At 43.5% G+C, this 23,616-nt stretch overlaps 1 protein-coding gene across 13 annotated transcripts in view; it reads right to left on the bottom strand.

Annotated features, from left to right (window-relative positions):
- The window catches only part of EML6 (EMAP like 6), a 268,042-nt gene that overhangs the window by 166,284 nt on the left and 78,142 nt on the right, over positions 1–23,616 (bottom strand). For all 13 annotated transcript variants that reach the window (XR_008306182.1, XR_008306181.1, XM_053245913.1 and 10 more), the window contains 3 exons: positions 13,133–13,292; positions 4,138–4,236; positions 1,337–1,405 (listed from right to left, as the gene is read on the bottom strand). Coding sequence is in view for 10 of the 13 variants with exons in the window: in XM_053245913.1 (XP_053101888.1) it covers positions 1,337–1,405; positions 4,138–4,236; positions 13,133–13,292 (328 nt within the window). In the remaining 3 variants the exon portion in view is untranslated. The remainder of the gene's footprint in view (positions 1–1,336; positions 1,406–4,137; positions 4,237–13,132; positions 13,293–23,616) is intronic.

Here is a 23,616-nt window from a genome sequence, read left to right as displayed (position 1 = left end):
AAACCGCTTTGGGAACTTTTGTTGAAAAGCGGTACATAAATATACTTTGTTTTTGTTTTTTAGTTTCCTCACTTATAAAATATAAGCAGAAAGACCTGTTAGCCAGTTTCAGACTGGTATTAGAATCTCTGACCATGTCTCCCCTTAGTCGCCTCTTTTCCAAGGTAAAAAGCCTCCTAGATGCTTTAGCCTAGCCTCATAAGGAAGGTGCTCCAGGCCCCTGATCATTTTGGTTGCCCTCTTCTGCACCCTTTCCAGTTCTACAATATCCTTAAGATATGGTGACCAAAGCTGTACACAGTACTCCAGATGTGGCCACACCATAGATTTGTATAAAGTAAAGTAAAGTGTGTCATCGAGTTGGTGTCGATTCCTGGCGACCACAGAGCCCTGTGGTTGTCTTTGGTAGAATACAGGAGGGGTTTACCATTGCCATCTCCCATGCAGTATGAGATGATGCCTTTCAGCATCTTCCTATATTGCCGCTGCCCAATATAGGTGTACCAGCAGGGAAATGACTTGATTAGCAAGCCAGAGGTTGTTGGTTCGAATCCCCAGTGGTAAGTTTCCCAGGCTATGGGAAGCACCTCTATCGGGCAGCAGTGATATAGGAAGATGCTGAAAGGCATCATCTCATACTGCATGGGAGACGGCAATGGTAAACCCCTCCTGTATTCTTCCAAAGACAACCACAGGGCCCTGTGGTCGCCAGGAGACAACACCGACTCGACAGCACACTTTACCAAATTTCCTTGCTGTCTAATAACTATTAATTATGCTTAATTAATAAGACTAGGGGAAAAAATTAAATTTCTCAAATCCATATTTATGAGTTCAGGTACTTTACTGCCCCAAAAGGTAAAGAAAATGCAGGAGAATGAGTTGCAAATCAACATGTCATATTGGCAGTGACAGTCAATGGCGTTGGGAAAAGCTAAATGGCAAATGGACACATGATTAAAATTGGTGATTACAACTGGGCCTTTTCAGTTGGTGATTATTTAAATTATTGATTCAGTAATTTTTTCTGATTAGAACTTTATTTTAAATCAATCCATCTTGGGTAAAATCCAGTGTGTGGATTTTAGAGAACAAAATCTGCACACTGGAAGGAAACATTTTAAAATTACACAATGTTTCCCTTCTGCTTAGCTTGATCAGCAGTCCCTGCCTGCAATCACTTTATATTGAATAGCTGAAAGACTGCCAGACCACTCTGAGCTGGCTGCAAAATGTTCATGGCTGGGGGTGGGGGGTTCAGTAAAAGAAAATATGCGAAGGAATTATAAAAGGATTCCCGTCCATTGGCTATGCCAAAGCATCAAAACCAATTTACCTTGATATGCTTCACACCACAGCTAGCCACTCTGTTGGGTTGATAGGCATCCCAGGAAATATCAAAGATCTGTAAAGAAACACACACACATTCAGAAATGCTACACTAAGTTAGAAACCACACCTATAATAAAGCCCCAGTGTTCTATTACCAAGAAAAATATATGTACATGAATATAGTTGACTATCCATATAGATGAAAAATGGATCTAGAAAGCAGCAGAATGAAGATCTTGGTGGTGCCTGCCTTCATTCACTAATGCTCCTTAGCGCTAATGAGAATCTATGGATGTGAGGGGGAAATTAACGTTTACTGGAAAGTAAATGCAAAATGTCAATAAAACAGAGTTGGTGACAGAAGAAGGGGAGGCACTGGATAAGCTCTGAAATAGTTCCAGCATAAAAGATCAAGCCTGCAGAATCTGACACACCAGGCTCAATTTTTTATCATCCTACACTACTAGCAGTGCTCCCTCTATGTCCAACCCCTTTGACTCTTTCTCAGTTGAAACCTCTCCCCAAAATTCCAAATTCTGCAAAATCCTCAGTTCTAGAAACTAACTCACTTAAATTGAACAAATTAATACAATGGTAGTTGCTGCTTTGCATAACCAACCGATAGGCGAATACACCCCTTATAAACTGCACATTGCAGGACAAGACTAAGGGAACTGTTTTTCAAGGAGGTTTGTCCACCGTTACTATTTGAGTAACCCAGAGAGTACAGTCTGGAAGTCTGTATTGTCTAGATAAACACTTTAGGCAAGATAACTGAGGAAGGAGGCAACACCCACATAAAGAGATTTGACTGCCAGAATGCTGCTCCCCGCCCCCGAGCAGTGAGGCAAGGGGTGGGGTTGTATCTCCGGCCTCTGAGGCAGGCATGGTGGTGGCCACCATCTTGGCCCCCTTCACTGGCCAATCAGGAGAGGGGGCGGGGAGGAGCTTGCCCAGCAGCCACCATCTCATCCAGTCTTTCAGCAGCTGGGCACCCACCCACCCTCCCAGTACTCAGTGAGGGATAGCCGGTCGCCTACAGGGGCCAAGTAGAAATTTTTGGGGTCGTGCCAGACTGGCTGTGGGTATGACCTCTTTTCACCTACTTCTCACTGAGGCTTAGGAGCTGAGTTGTGGGCAGGCATTGTAAAACAACTGGTCACTTGGCAGGAGAGTGTGGGTGTTGGGTAGGTAGATTCAGGATCGGTGTTTGGCTGGAGGGTCAGTTTGGGTGAGGGGGGTCAAGGAACAACCCTTCAGGGTTTTGGCGGCCCGGAGGGCTGGGAATGGCCCCCACTCGGAGGGGGTGGCGCAACTCACCAGCTCAGAGCCTTGGTGGCTTGGGTTTGCGGTGGGTCGGGCCACCCTGTCCCCTCAGTGGGGAAAGCCTTGCGGTGAGAGGTCAGGACATGCAGCCTGACCAAGTCAGGACCCGGCCCATTGCCCTGGTGTGGTAGGGCCCTCACTAGGAAGGGCTACCACACGGGATGAGTACCCGCACTCTGATTAGTTAAGGACCTCGTTGCAAGTCTGTTATCGTTGTACAATAATAAAGTGGCCCTTATTTACTTAAACTAAGTGTGTCCTATCTTCATTGGGGCCTGGGGGTGCAATTCTTCTACCAGTTAAACTTTCACTAACATTGACCTGATGTCCTTTGGGGGCTGAACTACATGTGATGCTGCAGATCCGTAATCATAACTCCCAACATGTTTTCTTTTACTTTAAAGCAGCTACAGGAGGCTGTTGATTTGACTGGGGAAGGTGATTGGTGAATTAACCCGCCCCAGTGCATTCTTTCATTGACTGGAGTTGTGGCTTATCCCCACTACAAAGCACCCCAAAAACTGTCCAAATAGGCGGAAAGGCAGGTACAGTATGGGTTCCTGTCTATCTTCCCCACCAGAATTAATGGCAGCTTCAGGGGAAAATTTTGGTTAGAGAATTATAGTAAGGGAAAGGGTTCACCAGTCAAACTAGTAGCCATGATGACTGGTGCAAAAGAGAGAGAGAGAGAGAAAGGCAGTGATCACAGATCTTGGCTCTGAGTCACATACGCCTGATTCATATATCATGTGGAACCACAGTTTGGTTTTGCAGAATGCTCAAGAGTCTTGGACTGACACACTCCACCTTCCCCTTCACATTTGAGGGGAGGAAGTTTTAAACTTTCAGTCTTGGTTAAGAAAAAGCTGGAATTTGCTGTTTAAATGTCAGAGCAAATCCTGGTTTATGTTAAACTAGGCTTGGAAGGAAGTCTAACCTCCACTCATACATGAATGAAAGAGGAGAGCCGTAGAGTCCAAGGCTCATGAACATTGCATGAAACTATTATTAAACAATGTTTCTGTGTTACCAACTGGGGATGGGCTGTAGCACGGTGGTAGAACATCTGCCTTGCATGCAGAAGGCTCCAGGTTAAATCCCTGGCATCTCCAGGTAGGGTTGGAGAGACTCCTGCCTGAAACCTTGGAGAGCCACTGCCAGTCAGAACAGACAGTCCTGAACTAGATGGAGCAATGGTGTAACTCAGAATAAGGCAGCTTTTGATGTTCCTATGAAACTTGGAACGGGCAAGAATTATAAACATAATCCCATGCCCAGCCGTTAAATTCTCCTTTCTGTAATATATTACAGATTCAACCTTCCCATAATTATATTACAAACTAATTATAATTATTGTATTTCTGAGAACATTAGCTTAATAGAAACAAAGAAGATAGATAGTTTCTTCAGAAAGAAAAAAACAAGAAATGTCTGAGAACATTACACGAGAAATTTATAGCAAACTTTTTAGCTGATTACCCTGTCAGAATGGCCAGTAGCTGACGCCAGCAGTTTTCCTTTCTTCCAGTCCCAAATGCAGACTGTGTTTTTGGCATCCAGTCCCACAGAAGCTAAACGCTAGGAGACAAAAACAAAAAGCACAAAAGCCTTGCAAACTGCAGATCAACTCAGGAGTAGCTATTAATTGCAACAAACCATAGGCTCAAAGGATCAGGGGTGGAGCCAACATTGTGCGGGGGGCTTCAAAGAACCCAGGTTGCCATGTTCAGGGGCCAGGCCTGGCACCCTAGCCACACCCTGTGTCTGACATCAGACGCTCAGGGAGTGTAATCATGGTTGCAAACGAGGCCAGACGCCCCATTTGTGAGTAAATGACAACCGGTGCCGCGTTTGTAGCTGCAGCCAAGAGCGCCTTTCCCAGCTTGTAAGGGCAGGGAGGCACATTCCCGGCCAGACCGGGAATCCAGCACTGGCTGACGCGGCTCAGAAACTGAGCCACGCAGCCACATCCCCTGCGCATCTGATGTCACGTGCAAGAGATGGACCTGAGGCAGCGGGGGCTGCCACTGCCGGGCTGGACAGGGGCCACAGGCATTCTTCCTATGCCACTGCAAAGGATGCTACAGACACATTCATGCATTTCTTCGATTTCTATACCGCCCTTCCAAAAATGGCTCAGGGCGGTTCACACAGAGAAATAACAAATATTTCAGGCAAGACAACAAATGTTAGTATAACTATTTGAGATGGATAAAATCCTATTTCAGTGCAGAAGCAAGAACAGTTTGCAATATGTTGCTGGGCCAAACTACACTCTATGTTAATCACATCATTGGGCCCTGAGTAATATAAATAGCAGGTGTGGGAACCTATACCACCATTGGGACAGTGGTATAGGGGGAGTGGGTCTTTATTCTTTTACCACCCCCCACATGTTCCTAATTAGAGGGTCCTGTGTCCACAATTTGAGGCGAGGCTGTAGTTCAGTGACAGCACATCTGCCTTGCACGCAGAAGGTCCCAGGTTCAATGCCCAGCATCCGCTGTTAAAACCAGGAAATCAGGGTGGTTCTTCCATGAGGAGTGGTGATGTAGTTTATTTATTTATTTAAAATATGTCTATACTGCCCAAAACCTGCATCTCTGGATGGTTTGCAATTAAAATCATTTAAAACATTAAATCAATTAACAATCAAAATCATTTAAAAGGTTTAAAACCCAGTATTAAAATTATTTAAAACTATAAATCTAATCAAAAGTCTGGATGGACAAGTGCGTCTTCAGTGCCTTTTTAAAAGTTGCCAGAGATGGGGAGGCTCACATTTCAACAGGGAGCGCATTCCAAAGTCCAGGGGCTGCAATGGAGAAGGCCCATTCCCAAGTAGCCGCCAGATGAGTTGGCGGCAGCCACAGGCAAACCTCTCCAGATGATCTTAGCAGGCGGTGGGGCTCATGGTGAAGAAGACGCTCTCTTAAATACCCAGGGCCTAAGCTGTTTAGGGCTTTATAGGTAATGACCAGCACCTTGTATTTTGCCCGGAAACGTATCGTCAGCCAGTGCAATTCCTTCAAGACAGGAGTAATATGGTGTCTCCTAGATGACCCAGAGACCAACCTGGCTGCTGCGTTCTGAACCAGTTACTTCAGGCAGCAGATTATTGGGGTGCCAGTGAGGCAACAAGAGGCCTCCTTCCCCCTGCTTTAAAAGAAAATGGCAAGGGGGAAGGGTGTGTGAAAGGGGAGCAGCCACTGGTGCACAGAGATCTTTAGCTGATACTGTGGAGATAACCCAATTCTTAAACTCTGCTGCCAGCCAGTGCGGATAATCCTGAGAGATCGGCCAATACTCTGACTTGATGAAAGGCAGCTTTCTATGTGTTTACATCTCTATTCATATTTCCAAAAAAACCCAAAAAACAAAAAACCAAACATTGTAGACCAAATTACATGATTAACTTCATGTCTAGAGTGGCCTTAAGACTAGGAAAACATCAACAGGAAGAGTGTTCTAAACTGATTGGTGAACTGCCAGCATCAGCAACACTTGTGCCCCTCTTTGCTGCAGCAAGCACCATTTAGTAAGCAGCTACAGCTGGATTGGCAGCTGCTCAAGGAAGAAATCAACTTGCTGCATGCTTTGCTGGGGAAGAGCTTGTACCTGCAAGATAAAGCTTGACACCTTCAGGAAGTACTTTGTAGAGCTGGAAAAGGTGAAGATGGCAACAGAAATTATAGCGGGGTGGGAATACCTTCCCTATGAGGAAAGGCTGAAGAGTTTGGGGGTTTAGGTTAGAAAAAAGGCACCTAAGGGGGGGACATGATAAAGGTTTCTGAAATTATGCATAGTGCAGAAAAAGTAGATCGAGATGTTTTTCTCCCTCTCTCATAATATTGGAACTTGGAGATCATCCATTGAAAGTGCTTGGCAGGAGATTCAGGACCGGGGTGGGGGTGGGGAGTTCACACAATGCTTCATAAATTTATAGAATTTTAAAAGGCTGTCACTGGTTGCTAGATTAACCAAGTATGCCAAAATTAAAGAAAGGGGGCCTTCTCAGTACATCCTTAGGCAAAAACAAATTAAGAATGTTGAAAGTATCCTCAGAGTTTTGGTATAAACAAGGGGGCATTACTGTCTTATCAAGAACAGAAGAGTCCCACTAGTAAGTGCATGGACTGCTACTGTTGTTATTAATTCTACCCTGCCTTTTTGGCTCTAATGAGACCCTGAAGATGGCTTAGGACATACATCTGTATATACTTTGCAAATACCGTAATTTTGGGCAGAAGCGCCGCATTGGCGTAAACACTGCTCTGAGGGGGAAAGGCTGGATTTTTTCAAAAACCCATCAGAAATGCCACATCACCTTAAATGCTGCAGCGAAACCAATTAAATACAGCCAAGAAAAGTGGGGGAGGAACTATGTCACTTCAAGGCCCTCTCTGCAGAGTGCTGCCTCTCATCAGTCGGAGGGCCCTGCTGTGCTGCCGCCATAGTGCCTCCTCATGGGGAAGGCCGGGCGGGCTCATTTGCTGCTACTTTGCTGCTTTGCTGCGGGCTCATTTGCTGCCGCCCGCCTTCCTCTTCCCCCAGCTTGCTCCCCTTCCACACCTCCTCCTCCATGGCCTGAGGCACCACCTTAAAACAGACTGCTGAGACCACGTTAAAATGGACTGCTGAGCCTGGCCTCGCCAAAGCGTTGTCACCGCACCCCATTGTCTGCCTCCGTGGCCACTGCCTTGTGAGTAAATGCCACATCTGGGGCACACGCCGCAGGCGCCTTTAAATAATTTTTAAAATGTACCTGCCACAGCGTTTCTACCTGAAATTACGGTATTAAAGTCCCAATAAAATGCAATCCATTAACGCACTAAAGAACAGAAATTTAAGTTTGCAATAGACCAAGGACACATTAAAAACAGGAGGCTACAACTAAACCTATGTTTCCAAAAGTCTTCTGAAATAATCAGGTCTTAACCAATATCAAAAAGGTCAAAACAGAGTGGAAACAATGACTCCTCTAGGGAGAGAACTCCACAAAAGAGAGTACCACAACTGAAAGGCAATGAAAAGGCCCTCGTACTCACAGATGCTACCCTAACAGCCGATGGGCGGGACAAGTGGAGCAGAGCATCCCCAAGGTGAGTGGGGACAGATGATGGTCCATAGCTCAGTATAGGTAGTAAAGCAAATGCTTTGCATGCATTTCCCCCGCAGGTGCTCTCCCCAAAATCACTGGTGTGCGGTGGAAGCGTACCTCCTTGCTGCCACAGTCAGCGTTGTACCGGAAGAGGCCGGTGCATGTAAGCATGTTGTGCATGCGCACCGGCCACCTCCAGTATGATGCTGATTGGGGAGAGCAGCACTGGTGGGGAAAATGCAGCAGGGGGGGATTTAAGGAGCACCCTCCCTGCTCTTTAAAGGTAACCCCTGCCTCTAAACCGGTCCGAAAGCCGGACCTCCAGACCAGTTTGGTGGTCCGTAAAAGGACTGCCGTACTAGATGGTGCACATCCTTGGTGTAGACAACACTGAGCTAGATGGACCAGTGGTCTAATTCAGCATAAGGCAGATTCACAGTCAAGGCCTCAAGTACTTGGGGCCTACCTAGACCATACAGGATTTTCAATGTCGTTCCAACGTATGACTAAGATTGTTATAGAAGCATCCCACTCCCAGGCTGACAGCTTCTCTGCTGTCATAGAGAATGAAGGTCTCATGGAAGGAGGACATCGGTCTGAGGAAGAGGGGAATGTTCTCTTAGAAGGGACCCCTTCTCTGGGTGATGTGCCCATGTCTTCTTACACAGAGGATACTCCTCCAGGGGTTGAGGGCCTCCTAGCTGTGGGTGATATGATTGTTAGGGGTATAGAGAGATGGGTTTGTAAGCCACATGTAGAACACAGAGTGACTTGCCTGCCTGGTGCAAAGGTAGCAAACGGCACATAGCATCTAGATAGGCTGCTAGGCAGTGCTGGGGAAGGGTCAGCTATCGTGGTGCACATCAGCACCAATCATGTTGGAAATGTAGTTGGGAGGTCTTGGAAGCCAAATTTATGTTGCTAGGTAGCATGTTAAAGTCCAGGACCCCCAGTGTAGTATTCTCTGAAGTGCTACCTGTTCCACACGCACAGCCAGTGAAGCTGAGGGGTATCCATGCGTGGATGAAAAGGTGGTGCCTGGAGAAGGGGTTTAGATTTGTTAGGCACTGGGACACATTTTGGGGCAAGCAAAGCCTGTACAAAAAGAATGAGTTCCCCTTGAACTAAGATGGAAGAAGCCTGCTGATGCTTAAAATCAGAAAAGGTCACAGGGAAGCTTTTAAAATGATGCCTGGGGGATTGCCAAAAGAAACTAGGTGGTATGAGAGTATATTTCACATATATGAAGTATTTATTATTTATACTCTCATATATATTTTTGGTTATAGTTATTTATCTTGTAATTTATATTTCTTATATTTATAGTTAGTATATTTATAGTAAGTGTATTGATATTCTATATTATTCTTTGTGACTTAGAATTCATAAAATCCATTTTGAGCAAGTTTTATATGTTTTAATATGTTTTATTAGTTCTCCACTGCATTTTTCTTCTTTCCACATGTTTTTTTTATTTGCGGTGTTTTTGTTTTCACGTGTTACCCTTTTTTGATCTGCGACTGGTTGTTAATGAAAGCATAGATATAGTGGGCATAATGGAAACCTGGTGGAATGGAGATAACCAGTGAGACACTGTTATTCCTGGATACAAATTCTACAGAAAGGGCAGGGAAGGGCAGACTGGGGTGGTGTAGCACTGTATGTCAAAGCAGGGATGGAATCCAACAAGCAAGCAAACCTAGCAGGTCCGGAGTCCTCTACAGAAACCTTATGGGTGACAATACGAGGACTGAAAGGAAATGTTTTACTAGGGACATGTTATCGCCCTCCGGATCAAAATGCTGAGAGTTGGAGAAGCAAATCAGAGCGGCATCAAAGAGAGACAGAGATGTACTAATGGGCAACTTAAAATATCCTCACACAGACTGGGTAAATTCAAGTGCAGGTATTGACAGAAAGGCCAAATTTATAGACATGCAAAATGACTGTGCCTTGGAACAGTTGGTCATAGAACCAACCAGAGAGAAAGCGACCTTGAGTTTAAGCCTGAGTGGTGCCCAGGAATTGGTGTGAAATGTCAGAGTTGGAGAACCAATGGGAAACAGTGATGATAGTGTGATCCAATTCAGCTTATATGTGAGTGGAGCATTGTCAAGGAAGTCCAACACAGATGTGTTGATCTTCAAAAGAGGAAACTTCTCAAAAATGAGGGGACTGGTAAAAAGGAAGCTGAAAGGGTCAAATCACTCCAGAAAGCAAGCAACCTATTTAAAACCACAATAATGGAAGCACAGTTGGAACGTATACCAAGAAGGAGGAAAGGTACTACCAAGTTCAGGAGGATGCCAGCATGTCTAACAAGTAGAGTCAGGGAAGCTATAAAAGGGAAGAAGACTTCTTTCAGAAAATGGAAGTCCTGCCCAAATGAAGAGAACAGAAAGGAACATAAACTCTGGCAAAAGAAATGCAAGGAGACAATATGGGATGCAAAAAGAGAGTTTGAGGAGCATATAAAAAGAAGTGTCAAGGGGAATAAGACAAACTTCTTTAAGTATATCAGAAGTAGAAAACCTGCCAGGGAGGCGGTTGGACCCTTAGACGATGAGGGCGTGAAAAGGATTATTAAGGAAGATAAGGAGATTGCAGAGAAACTGAATGAGTTCTTTGTATCTGGCTTCACGGTAGAGAATATTGACCATATACCCGTTATGGCACTGAACTTCTCAGGCTTGGAGGCTGGAGAACTGAGCCAATTTGAGGTGACAAGAGAGGGTGTTCTAAACTGTCTTGAAAAACTAAAAGTTAACAAATCACCAGTGCCAGATGGCATCCACCCAAGAGTTCTGAAGGAATTCAAATGTGAAGTTACTGATCTCCTAGCAAAAATATGTAACTTGTCCATACAATCAGACTCTGAATCAGACTCTGAACCAGAGGATTGGAAAGTAGCTTATTATTATTATTATTATTACTACATGTATATCCCACTCTTCCTCCAAGGAGCCCAGAGCAGTGTACTACATACTTCGGTTTCTCCTCACAACAACCCTGTGAAGTAGGTTAGGCTGAGAGAGAAGTGACTGGCCCAGAGTCACCCAGCAAGTCTCATGGCTGAATGGGGATTTGGACTCGGGGATCCCCAGTCCTAGTCCAGCACTCTAACCACTGCACCACGCCGGCTCCATTAATGTAACTCTGATTTTCAAAAAGAGATCCAGGGGGGATCTGGGAAATTACAGGTCAGTTAGATTGATTTCTGTGCCAGTTAAATTGATGGAAAGGATACTTAAGGACAAAATTATTAAACAAATAGAAGAACAGGAGTTGCTGAAAGAGAACCAGCATGGCTTCCGCAAGAGCAAGTCTTGCCGCAATAACCTTTTGGAGTTCTTTGCGAGTGTCAACAGGCATGTGGATAAAGGTGATCTGGTTGACATAGTATACTCGGACTTCCAAAAAGCTTTTGACAAAATTCCCCACCAAAGGCTCTTGATTAAACATAGCAGTCATGGGATAAGGAGACAGGTTCATGTGTGGATTGGTAACTGGTTGAAGGAACGAAAACTGGTTGATTGGTAACTGGTTGAAGGAACAAGAATAAATGGACAGTTTTCACAATGCAGGGAAGTAACAAGTGGGGTCCCCCAGGGACCAGTGCTCTGTTACTTGTTCATAAATCATCTAGAATTTGGGGCAACCAGTGAAGTGGCCAAATTTGCAGATGACACTAAACTATTTAGAGAAGTGAATCTAAAACAGATTGTGAAGAACTCCAAAAGGATATCTCCAAACTGGGTGAGTGTGTGACAAAATGTAGACCGTTTTAATGTAAACTGCCCTGAGCCTTTTGGAAGGGCGGTATAAAAGTTTTAATAATAAATAAATAACTAATAAATAAATAAAATAGTTCAATGTAAAGTGTAAAGTGATGCCTATCAGGGCAAAAAACCCTGACTTCACATATACACTGATGCGGTCAGAGCCGTGGCAGTGACTAACTAGGAGAGAGGTCTTGGGGTTATGGTGGATAGTTAGCTGAAAGCGTTGACTCAGTATATGAAAAAGGCATATTCAATTCTAGGAATCATTAGGAAGGGGTTGAAAATTTAAAAATGCTAATATTATGATGCCCTTATACAAATCTATGGTGCAGCCAGATTTGGAGTACTGCGTACAGTTCTGATCAGCACGTCTTAAGAAGGTAAGAACTGGAATAGGTGCAGAAGAGGGCAACCGAGATGATCAGGGGCCTGGTGCACCATCCATATGAGGCAAGGCTATAGCATCTGGGGCTTCTTAGTTTGGAAAAGAGGTGCCTACAGGGACACATGATTTAGGTGTATAAAATTATGCATGGAACAGAGAGAGTGGACAGAGATAAAATTTTCTCCCTCCTTCACAACATGAGAACCAGGGGTCATCCCATGAAACTGATGGCCAGAAAATTTAGGACTGACAGAAGGAAGTACTTTTTCACAAAGTGCATAATTAATCTATGGAATTCTCTGCCATGGGATGTGGTGATGGCCACTAGCCTGGATGGTTTTAAAAGGGGCTCGTAGAAATTCATGGAGGACAGGTCCATCAATGACTACTATTTGGTGGCTATAAGCCACCTCCAGCTTCAGAGGCAAGATCCCTCTGAATACCATTTGCAGGGGAGTAGCAATAGGAGAGAAGGCATGCCTTTACCTCTTGCCAGAGGGCTTCTCAGAGGCACTTGGTGGGCCACTGTGTGAAATACAGTGCTGGACTAGACAGGCCTTGGGCCTGATCCAGCAGAGCTGTTCTTATGAGATTGCCAGGATGTGGTGCTTCTACTGGCATAAACAGGAATGCCAACAACAGGAAGTGTTTTTGTAGATTGTGCCCAAACAAGACACACAAAATTCAAAGCTTAAGCCTAAATCTCAGATTAATCACAGTGACCTAGTGATGAGGAAAATTACTCAAAGTAGTCCCATTGAAATTAAAATGACATGTTCGGCATTGCCTAACTTGCTCTTTTAATTCCAATGGGACTACTTTGAGTAGTTTTCCTCATTATGTTAGCTATGGTTTTCTTCAAAACATTCAAATATTGGGTAATTTAGGTTCAGGTCTCCCACGAATACATAAAGGGATGCCTTCCCCTCTTGCACAGGATATCAGGCCCACTCTCTGTATCATAGCAGCAAGATCCAAGAGTTGAGGGGAAACATAGAATTGCAATACAAGGAGATCATTCACACAATCAAAAACTGTGTTCACTGTGTTCTGCCCAGGTTTGGGAGCTGGGGGCACTCCCAATTTCTGGCTGTGTAGAAGCAAGGCAGGAGGAAAACCTGGGTAGATTTTCCTCCTACATTGCTTCTAATGGTGAGGAAAATGTGATTTAAATACAATAGAGATAGAAACTGAACATATACACACCTGGCCATCTGAATCAAAAGCCAAGCAGGCAACTCCATGGGTATGTGCATCTTTCAGAATAGAAACAGTCTGTACATTGTAGGAATCCCAGATGCAAACGTAAGGGTCTTTCCCAACTTGCCCTGTAGCAACGAGGGTTTTATCCGGGTGCAAAGCGAGACTGGAAAATAATTTACAAGTCATAATCTGATTCACCATTTTCAATAGTGTTCTCAGAAGTATTTTACCAGTACATAAATCATGTTTAAAAAAAAAAAAAAAATCTTCATTTTGTAAACAGATGAATTAACATTAACTTCAGAGGAAATGGCAGGGAACTGGACTGTACAGTAATAGGAACCAAAACAAGGAACCAAAAATGTCCCTAGAAAACAATATCTTCTCCCTAAAATAGCAAAGTGTGGTGACCTACTACAGTCCAGTTGAAGAGTTGATTTGCCTGAACACACAGACATCTCAAACAATCTGAGAGCCCACAAAATGTTCCCCAAATTTATCTTCTCCCAGAAAGCTACAATTCTGCAAAGGGTGTAACTCTTTAGTCTTCATAAACATTCATGGGCTGCTCTGTGGTTCTTTCATAGTGCCTGCCAGGGGAGACCAGCAGGCCAGAAGAAAAAACACATGCCATTTCAGGAGTGGAGAGGTCTTCTGGTCTGAGAAAGTAACCTCAGAACAGGGTTTTGATGTTCCTTCTGGCTCAAGAGAGAGCACTTTGCTCTGGCATTCATGTACTCTAAGGGCTGTAAAGCCCGCACAGAACTGTCCTAGAACTAGTACTGGAGTTCTAGTCCCTTAATCTTGTGATGGTCTTCTTTGGAGACTGATTTTGTTGTGCAGTAGTTCCAGAGGCAATAACTTCACAACCTACTAAATTACCTAGCAAGAGAACTAACAGCAACTGACCATCAGGACAGACCCAGTTCCAAGAGAAAAATATGACAGTTCAGCATTGCTTGCATAAACTCTCCTAATACTGAAGCCAAGAATTATCATTACATCCAGTAAAAAGCCAGCCACGCTATCATTTTGAATATAGCAAAAGTCCACAAATGAGTTAGCAAAAATATGTCATTAAAACTGTTGCTCTGATGCACAAAATCAAGCAGTAAAAGGATGTTTTGTCATCCTTTTACTACTGCAATAAAGCACATTTTGAGGGAACTGTGCCTTTTTATCCTCTAAAAAGCAACACTCAAGAATTTTGTATCCAAGACAGTATCTGGCACACTTGTTAATTTAGACTAATTAAATATGCCAGTCATGTGTTCCAGTAGAGTCTGATTGAATGCTGTCGAAGAGTTATTTGTGGATCCATCTGGAGGGGGATCTTTGCCAGATGGCAAACTCTTACCACCTCCGCAATTTCTGTTGCAGTCCTCTGCCCATTGGCCAGAATCTCCCATCTTTCTAAAACTCTTGCTTACAGAGAATACATATTGTTTTATTTTTGCTACTTTTGTTCTAATATATTTTCAAACTCAACTGAAAAAGAAAGCCAGCCCAGTTTTTACAGGCCATGAAGTAAAATACAATTAACTGGATTAGAAATTCTACCAAACCTTCAGACAGGTCTTCCTGTCTGTGCAGTTCCTCTGTGTTCTGTTCTGCTTTGCCCTAAACCAATTATGCTCAAGCCTTACCTCACACCAAGCACACAATTTTTGCTTCTCCCTCTCCCCACCAAAGTCCTTTTCACCAAGGGTGGTGCAGCCCCAAATCTAACCTTCTAGCATAGAACTGTGCTGCCTCAACAGCATCACGAGTTTATTATGCATGCAAAGTAACAAGCCATGCAAATATTGTTAGTCTTCCTGCTGGTTTTTCCAACTCTAGGGGAATCACTTAGTCTATGGGGTCATCCACACTGTCAAAAACTGTGTTCCACTGTGTTCCGCATTTGGGAGCTGTGTGTGCCCCAATTTTCGGTTGTGTGGAAGCAAGGTAAGAGGAAAACCTGAGTAGCAGTGTTTGCATGGAAGCAAGGTAGGAGGGAAAATGACCCAGGTTTTCCTCCTACCTTGCTTCCACAATACCGAAAATTGGGAGCACACACAGCTCCTAAACCCGGGTAGAACACACTTTTATGTGAATAACCTCTATGTGTCACAGAATTAACTAGAAGCTACTCTGACTGCGTGGGAGAGAATGGTTAGAGAAAGGCTTAATGATCATTTATGCAGAGTAATAGTTAACTGTTGGGAGAATGACTGTGTAAGCAGAGAATGGTTAAGTGTTAACAGGAGAGTCTATTTAGAATCATTGTATGGAGAACTGTTTAAGCACCACACAATTAGCGTAAAAGGATCTTAAACTAAGAATTGAAATCACAACCCAACAGATCCAACGATACAATAAATGCAAAAAAAATGCATGAGAAATGAAATATATTAAGCTTTGACTGTATTATTCATAGAAATAGTACTAATAATTAACCATACAAAGTAAAAATACTGCTAAAACATGACAGCAACCCAGTGATAAGCCGTTTCAAAATGCTTTATCAAGTGTCTATATGTTTTAATTAATTAAATGGCCAATATCAGCATATCCTAACCCACAAAGGAAGCATGTGAGCAGGGATGGTAGGGCAGAGTGTGTGCTTTCTGGGCTGAGGGAGGTTGGGTGAACCTTGGGTTCCAATGAATCCACCCAGAGATTTAATCAGATCCAAGAGGGGTAAAAAATATCTGCTGGGTTCCTCACATATATGCACATCTCTGAATCTGGAATAAATTTCATCTTGCAGGGAGCTGCAATAAATTTCATCTTGTTGGAGCTGGCCTAGTTGATATCACTACCACCATTTTTGAAGTAGGCAGTTGTTAGACCCCTTTTTAAGAAGCCCATTCTTGATCCCCTAGTGATGGATAATTATAGGGTAGTTTCCCATGGTTGGGTAAGATGATCGAGAAGGTGGTGGCTGACCAGCTCCAAGTGGTCTTGGAGGAAACTGATTATCTAGACCCATTTCAAACAGGCTTTAGGGAGGGCTATGGGGTTGTGATGGCCTTGGTCAGCCTGATAGATGACCTTTGCCAGGGAATTGACAGAGCGAGTAAAACTCTGCTGGTTCTTTTGGATCTCTCAGCAGCTTAATTTTATATGTTTATTTTTTAAAACATTTGATTGAGCCTCTGTTCCACAGAATAGTAAGGCTTTCCACTGACATAAAGTTGTGCAAGTGTGCATGATGTCCATAATTTTAACAATGTGATTAAATGGCTCTTTTGATGGACATTCCCTGATGGGTATTACAGAAACCATCTAAGTAGATCATAGTAAATCTGAAAAAAGACATGTTGAATAAAATATCATGCACGGTAGGTTCCCACTGTCATTTCTGAAACTGGAAATGTGCATTTGAGACATCTATTCTTCTCTTAGGAGGTGATCATTATTGTTCTGTATCATTATTTAATGACACATAGTTTGTGCTCCAGGTGATGTATGCTTCCAGCTGGGGCTTTTTGTGGGAAACATAAAGCAAGGGGGAAATAAATCGCATCCCAGCAGCTCTATTCATAAGTTGTGCTTTCAGCATGTGAACACTTTCTTTTATTGCTGTTAAGCAAGGTTGCTGTACCAAGTGTTTTAAAAAACCTAATATATAGGCATTCAACTTCAACCAAGCTTTACTAATATAATTTTGGTCCCTGTGAAGATAAATCATAGTTTGCATGGAAGCATGGGAATGTAAAAAAAGACTTCTACATCAAATAAGCATGTATTTACACTATCATCTTTTTTCTTTTTAACTTTCCTGCAAAGTTTACAAAGATATGAACAACCATTCTTGTATAATATTTTTGGTTCGCTTTATTATTTATGTATTTAATTTATATACCGCCCTTCCTAAAGTGACTCAGGGCAGTTTACATTAAAATCAAAAACACATAATAAAACAATTAAAATAGACACATTTAAACCAAATTAAAATTAAAATTAAAACTAGATATCATTAAAAGCCAGGCTAAAAAAGATGGGTCTAAGGCTCTCCTGAAGGCCTCCAAGGAAGATAATCCTCTCATATCCACGGGGAGCACTTTCAACAACCTAGGGGTGACAGTTGAGGAGGCCCGATCCCAGGCTGCCACCAGATGAACCGGTGGCACCCAAAGACAGACCCCTCTTGATGATCTTAATGAGCGGTGGAGATATTGTAAAGAAAGGTGCTCTCTCAGGGCTTTAAAGGTAATAACCAGCACTTTGTACTTTGCCTGGTAACATCACCAGCAGTACAACTGTTTAAGAACAGCATAATATGGTCTCTCCAGGATACCCCAGAAACCAATCTGGCTGCCACATCTTGAACTAACTGTAGCTTCCAAATGTACAAAGGCAGCCCTACACAGCACACATTGCAGTAGTCCTGGAGGTTACCAACAACAACAACACAAACCAATATTTATATACCACTTTTCAACAAATGTTTCCAAAGTGGTTTACATAGATAAATAATAAATAAGTAAGATAGATCCCTGTCCCCAAAGGGCTCACAATCTAAAAAGAAACATAAGATAGATACCAGCAACAGTCACTGGAGGGATGCTGTGCTGGGGATGGATAGGGCCAGTTAATCTCCCCCTGCTAAATAAAGAGAATCACCACGTTAAAAAGGTGCCTCTTTGCCCAGTTAGCAGGGGTACCAGCTGGTGTACAAGTTTTCAGGTCATTCTCCTCAAGGAACGGGCAGAGTTGCTGAATTAATTGCAGTGGGTAAAAAGCACTTCTGGCCACAGCCCCAACCTGAGGCACCAGGGTGAGACCTGGGTCCAAGAGTACTCCCAAGCTACGAATCGATTCTTTCTGGGGGAGTATAACCTCATCCAGAACAGGGCATTCTATCTCATCTTACATGTTACAATCCCCAACAGTAAGCACCTTTGTCTTGCTTGGATTCAGTTTATTATCCCTCATCTAGCCCATTACTGCCTGTACACAGATATTTAAGAGGCTAACATCATTTCCTGATATTGATGACAAGGATAAATAGATTTGGGTCCCAGCACTAAATCCCCAGATGACCTCACCCAGCAGTTTCATGTAGATGTTAAAAAGCACTGGTGACAGAATGGAGTCCTGAAAGACTCCATATATTACCTCCCATTTTGAAGAGCAACTGACACCAAGTGCCACCATATCCAAGACATGGGAGTGGGACCACTGTAGAACAGTGTATCCTATCCCAAAATCCCTCAGGCGATTCAGGATACCATGGATATATCTAGCCATACCCTCCAATATTTCACCAATGAAAATAGGGACATTTGTAAATGTGTAGAGGGCATGGTAAACAATTCTGAATACAAGCATGCCACAAATGAAAAGCAGGTCAAAATGCATATAGAGCACAACATTCCAGATTACCAAAAGCAGATAAGCCATCCACATTTTGCAGAGGAAAACAGGCATACATTTATAACAATCAATTTTTATAACAAGAATTATTGTCATAAGAACATAAGAACAGTCCTGCTGGATCAGGCCCAAGACATATCTAGTCCAGCATCCTGTCTCACACAGTGGCCCACCAGATGCCTCTGGGGAGTCCACAAGCACCAGGTATGTACATGCCCTCTCTTCAGCTGTTGCTCCCCTGCAACTGGGATTGAGAAGCATCATGCCTGAGATTGGAGGTGGCCCACAGCCACCAGACTAGTAACCATTGATAGTCCTGTCCTCCATGAATCAGTCTAGGCCCCTTTTCTTTCATTTTTTTCATTTCTCTAAGCCCCAAACAGGTGGCCATCACCATGTCCTATGGCAAGGAATTCCATAGATTAATTATGCACTTTGTGAAAAAGTACTTCCGCTTTTTGGTCCTAAATTTCCTGGCCATCAGTTTCATGGGGTGACCTCTGGTTCTAGTGTTGTGAGAGAGGGAGAAATGTTTCTCTCTGCCCACCATCTCCATTCCATGCATCATTTTATACACTTCGATCATGTCTCCCCTTAGTTGCTTCTTTTCCAAGTTAAAGAGCCCCAGATGCTGTAGCCTAGCCTCATAAGGAAGGTGTCCCAGGCCCCTGATCATCTTGGTTGCCTTCTTCTGCACCTTTTCCAGTTCTACAATATCCTTCCTAAGATACAGTGACCAAAGCTATACACAGTACTCCAGATGTGGCCACACCATAGATTTGTATAAAGGCATTATAATATTTTCAGTCCCCTTCCTAATGATTTTCAGTCCCCTTCCTAGTATGAAATTAGCCTTTTTCGCAGCTGCCATGCACTGAATCAACACTTTCAATGAGCTGTCCACCATGATCGCAAGATATCTCTCCTAGTCAGTCACTGACAGCTCAGATCCCATCCGTGTATATGTGAAGTTGGGTTTTTTTGCCCAAATATGCTTCACTTTATATTTGCTTACATTGAACCGCATTTGCCATTTTGTCGCCCACTCCCCCAGTTTGGAGATATCTTTTTGGAGTTCCTCACAATCCATTGTGGATTTCACTACTCTAAATAGTGTAGTGTCATCTGCAAATTTGACCTCTTTGCTGCTTACCCCAACTTCTAGATCATTTATGAACAATTTAAAGAGCACTGGTCCCATTACCGATCCCTGGGGGACCCCACTTCTTACTTCCCTCCATTGTGAAAACTCTCCATTTATACCTACCCTCTGTTTCTCGTCCTTCAACCAGTTACCGATCCACACTTGAACCTGTCCCTTTATCCCATGACTGCTAACTCTACTCAAGAGCCTTTGATAAGGAACTTTGTCAAAAGCTTTTTGGAGGTCCTAGTATACTATGTCAACCAGATCACCTTTATCCACATGCCTCTTGAAACTCTCAAAGAACTCAAAAAGGTTAGTGAAGCAAGACTTGCCCCCGCAGACACCATGCTGGTTCTCCTTCAGCAAGGCCATTTCTTCTATATGTTTAACAATTTTGTCCTTAAGTATGCTTTCCATCTTTTTACCCGGTACCAAAGTTAAGCTGACAGGCCTGGATCTGTTTTGGAAAATTAGAGTTACATTGGCTACTTTCCAGTCCTCTGGTACAGAGTATAATTGTAGGGACAAGTTATATATTTTTGCTAGGAGATCAGTAATTTCACTTTTGAGTTCCTTCAGAACTCTTGGGTGGATGCCATCTGGCCCTGGAGACTGGTTAGTCTTTAGTTTTTCAGGACAGTTTATCACATCTTCCCTTGTCACCTTAAACTGGCCCAGTTCTTCAGCGGCTAAACTTAAAAAGCTCTATACCAGAAAGGGTATATGGTCAGCATCCTGCATTGTGAAGACAGATGCAAAGAACTCATTCAGCTTCTCTGCAATTTCCTTATCCTCCTTAATAATTCCTTTCACATCCTCAGCATCTAAGGGGCCAACTGCCTCCCTCGCAGGTTTTATACTTCTGGTAGTTTTTGTTATTCCCTTTGACACTCCTAGCTATATGCTCCTCAAACTCTCTCTCTGCATCCCTTATTGTCTCCTTGCATTTCCTTTGCCAAAGTTTATGTTCCTTTCTCTTCTTGCATTTCCTTTGCCAAAGTTTATGTTCCTTTCTCTTCCTTTATGCTCCAAAGTTTATGTTCCTTTCTCTTCTCTTCATTTGGGCAGGACTTCAATTTTCTGAAGGAAGTCTTCTTCCCTTTTATAGCTCCACTCACTCTACTTGTTAACCAAGCTGTCATCCTCCTGAACTTAGTGGTACCTTTCCTCCTCCTTGCTATACATTCCAAATGTGCTTCTGGTATTGTGGTTTTAAATAGGTTTCATGCTTTCTGGAATGGTTTGACCCACCTGATTTCCCCTTTCAACTTCCTTTTTACCAGTCCCCTCATTTTTGAGACGTTTCCTCTTCTGAAATACAACACATGTGTGTTGGACTTCCTTGACAATTCTGCACTTGCACATATGCTGAATTGGATCACATTATGGTCACTGCTACCCAATGGTTCTGCAACTCTGACATCTTGCAGTAGGTCCTGGGCACCACTCAGGATTAAATCCAAGGTCGCCAATTCTCTAGTTGGTTCCGCAACTAAGTATTCTGTGGCACAGTCATTTAGCACATCTATAAATTTGGCCTCTCTTTCCTTACCTGATGGTGAATTTACTCAGTCTATGTGTGAGTAGTTGAAGTCCCCCATTATTACTATGTTTTCATTAGTAAGTAAGCACTCCAGCTCAGGTGCGGGCCATGAACGTGCTTCCGGAGAGGGGGGGCGGGCAGCTTCTTTAAGTGTAAATGGAGCCAGTGCTCCGTGCCACCCAGCAGCCCCTGCGGTGGGGAATTGCCTCTGCCACTCACCTGGCTGCTCCAGGGGCTGCTGGGCGGCACAGAGCACCAGCTCCATTTACACATAAAAAAACCGCCTCCCCCCCCCCCCCCGGAGGCGCGTTCACGGTAGGGATGTGCGAAACGTTTCGGATACAAAACGTTTTGTACCCAAAACAGCCTGTTTCGGGTGTTTTGTAGACAAAACAAAACACCCATTTTCCAGATCCAAAAGTTTTGTATACAAAACAAAAAGTCCCTGTTTCGGCTACAAAATATTTTGTTGTTTCGGACCTCCATTTTGTGGTGATCTCTGAGTCAGTCTCCATTTTGTGTTTGACATCTCTTTGAATTTCCCACCCTTCCAGCCTTCTGATCGGTGACCTAAATCATGGGCTGACTGACCTGCTGACAATTCCCTCCTTGTTCCCCATTGGCTCTTTTGCTTCTTCCCACTCTTTACTGACCCCACATTGGCCAGGGGAAGGGTTGCTAACCCATGGGGTGCTGGGTTCTGCTGTTTCTGTGGTGTTCTGAGTGTAGATTCTCTGGTAGCATATGAGAGTGGATTCTTGTTTTTCACTGAAAATCTCATATGCTACCAGAGAATCTACAATGAACACCTCAGAAACAGCAAAACCCAGTACCCCACAGGCTTGTGGGTATGGGGGTGGTTGGCACCCTATGTGCACTACACAACCACTCGCTCTGGGCAACCCCAGTGCTCCCCAAGTGGAATTATGGGGCTTCTGAAACCTCCATTATTCCCTGTGGGAGAAATCTTAAAGACACGTAAACTTCAACAAATCACAAAAGATCAGCCCTTTGCCCAATTCCTTTGAAATAATTCTGGAAGTTTCCTTGCCCCAATTGGGCACTACCACCCACCACACTCTGCTCTGGATCATCCCTTTCCCCTTGATTTGAAGTGATGCATTTGCTGGAATCCCCATTATTCCCTATGGGAAAATTCTTAAAGATATGTAAACTTTTAAAAAATTCACAAAAAATATCAGCCCTTTGCCTAATTCCTTTGAAATTTGGGTGGTAGCTTCCACCCATTGGACACTACCACCACCACCACCTCTTTTTGCCCTGGGGCCCTTTTTAAAAATCCAAATCGATTCGGATTTGGAAAATTTGGCTACAAAACAAAACAGGGCTGATTCGGATTCAGAAAATTTGGGTACAAAACAAAACGGGGATGTTTCAATTCGGATACAAATCGAAACAAGAAAATTCCAAAATGCACACCCCTAGTTCACGGCCCGCGCCTGCTCCAGCTCACCCATCTTGGCTCAGAGGCTTCTGGCATTGGTATACAGACACCTATATGCCGGGTACCTCACCTGGTGTTGGCATGTGCTATCCCCCTTATCATCATTTGACCTATCTGGCAAGCTGTCCTGTGTTTCCTTCTGCTCAACTCCTGGCTGTACTCTGTCCCCTTCTGGTTTATCTGGAACATGTGCATCCTCATACCTTAGGGGATTTTGCTGGCCGAAATAGTTACCACCCAGTTCCTGTCCAACCTCCCACCAACACCACATTGCTGAAGACTACTCTACTTGCTAAGTGCTGTACACTGCATAGTGCCTTAGTGTTGTGAACCTATTTGCATGCAGGTGTACTAGAGACACCATGTCCCCAGGCGACTATGGAGTATAAAAGCATTTTCTAGAGGATATGGGAAGGGAGCAGGTTCCTGGAGAATGTTTTTTAATTGTTGTTCAATAATCCTGGGAAGCCAAGAGGGCAGGAAGCTTTAATTCTCATCCAGGAGTTAGTGAGTTCAATACAAAGGAAACCAGGCCTGTGGCTTCTGGAAGTTTAGTCTAGGGAAAGTTTGTTTAGTCAGATTTTGTGTTAGACTTTCTATTTCCTTTTGTGTGTGCTTTGTATATCCCTGAAACTGTTCTAGGATTGTTTACCAGTAACATAACTAAACTAAGAAACACTAGACTTCGCCATCCAGCCAGGGCATTGTAAAAGACTCTGTAAGCTTTTTAAAGGTGCTTTTGTATCTTCCTACATCCTTGTTCCCTGCAACTGGGGTGTTTTTGAAGTATTCTTGTAACCATGGAGTATTTTTTTACCTGTAAACTAAAAGCTGAGATTGCTTCAGACGGTAGTGGTCTGTAGCCTTTGAATTTTTCTTTTTTCTTTTTTCTTTTTGCATTTTACAAGCCTCATCCGAGTGGATTTTGAACTCAGGAGAAAGATAGTTTCTCTTGTGTATCACGCCTC

The sequence above is a fragment of the Hemicordylus capensis genome, chromosome 1, assembly GCF_027244095.1.
Source record: "Hemicordylus capensis ecotype Gifberg chromosome 1, rHemCap1.1.pri, whole genome shotgun sequence".
In the NCBI taxonomy this organism is placed as follows: domain Eukaryota; kingdom Metazoa; phylum Chordata; class Lepidosauria; order Squamata; family Cordylidae; genus Hemicordylus; species Hemicordylus capensis.
Note: the sequence above shows the minus strand (reverse complement) of the source record. Positions and strands in the feature narration are given on the sequence as shown.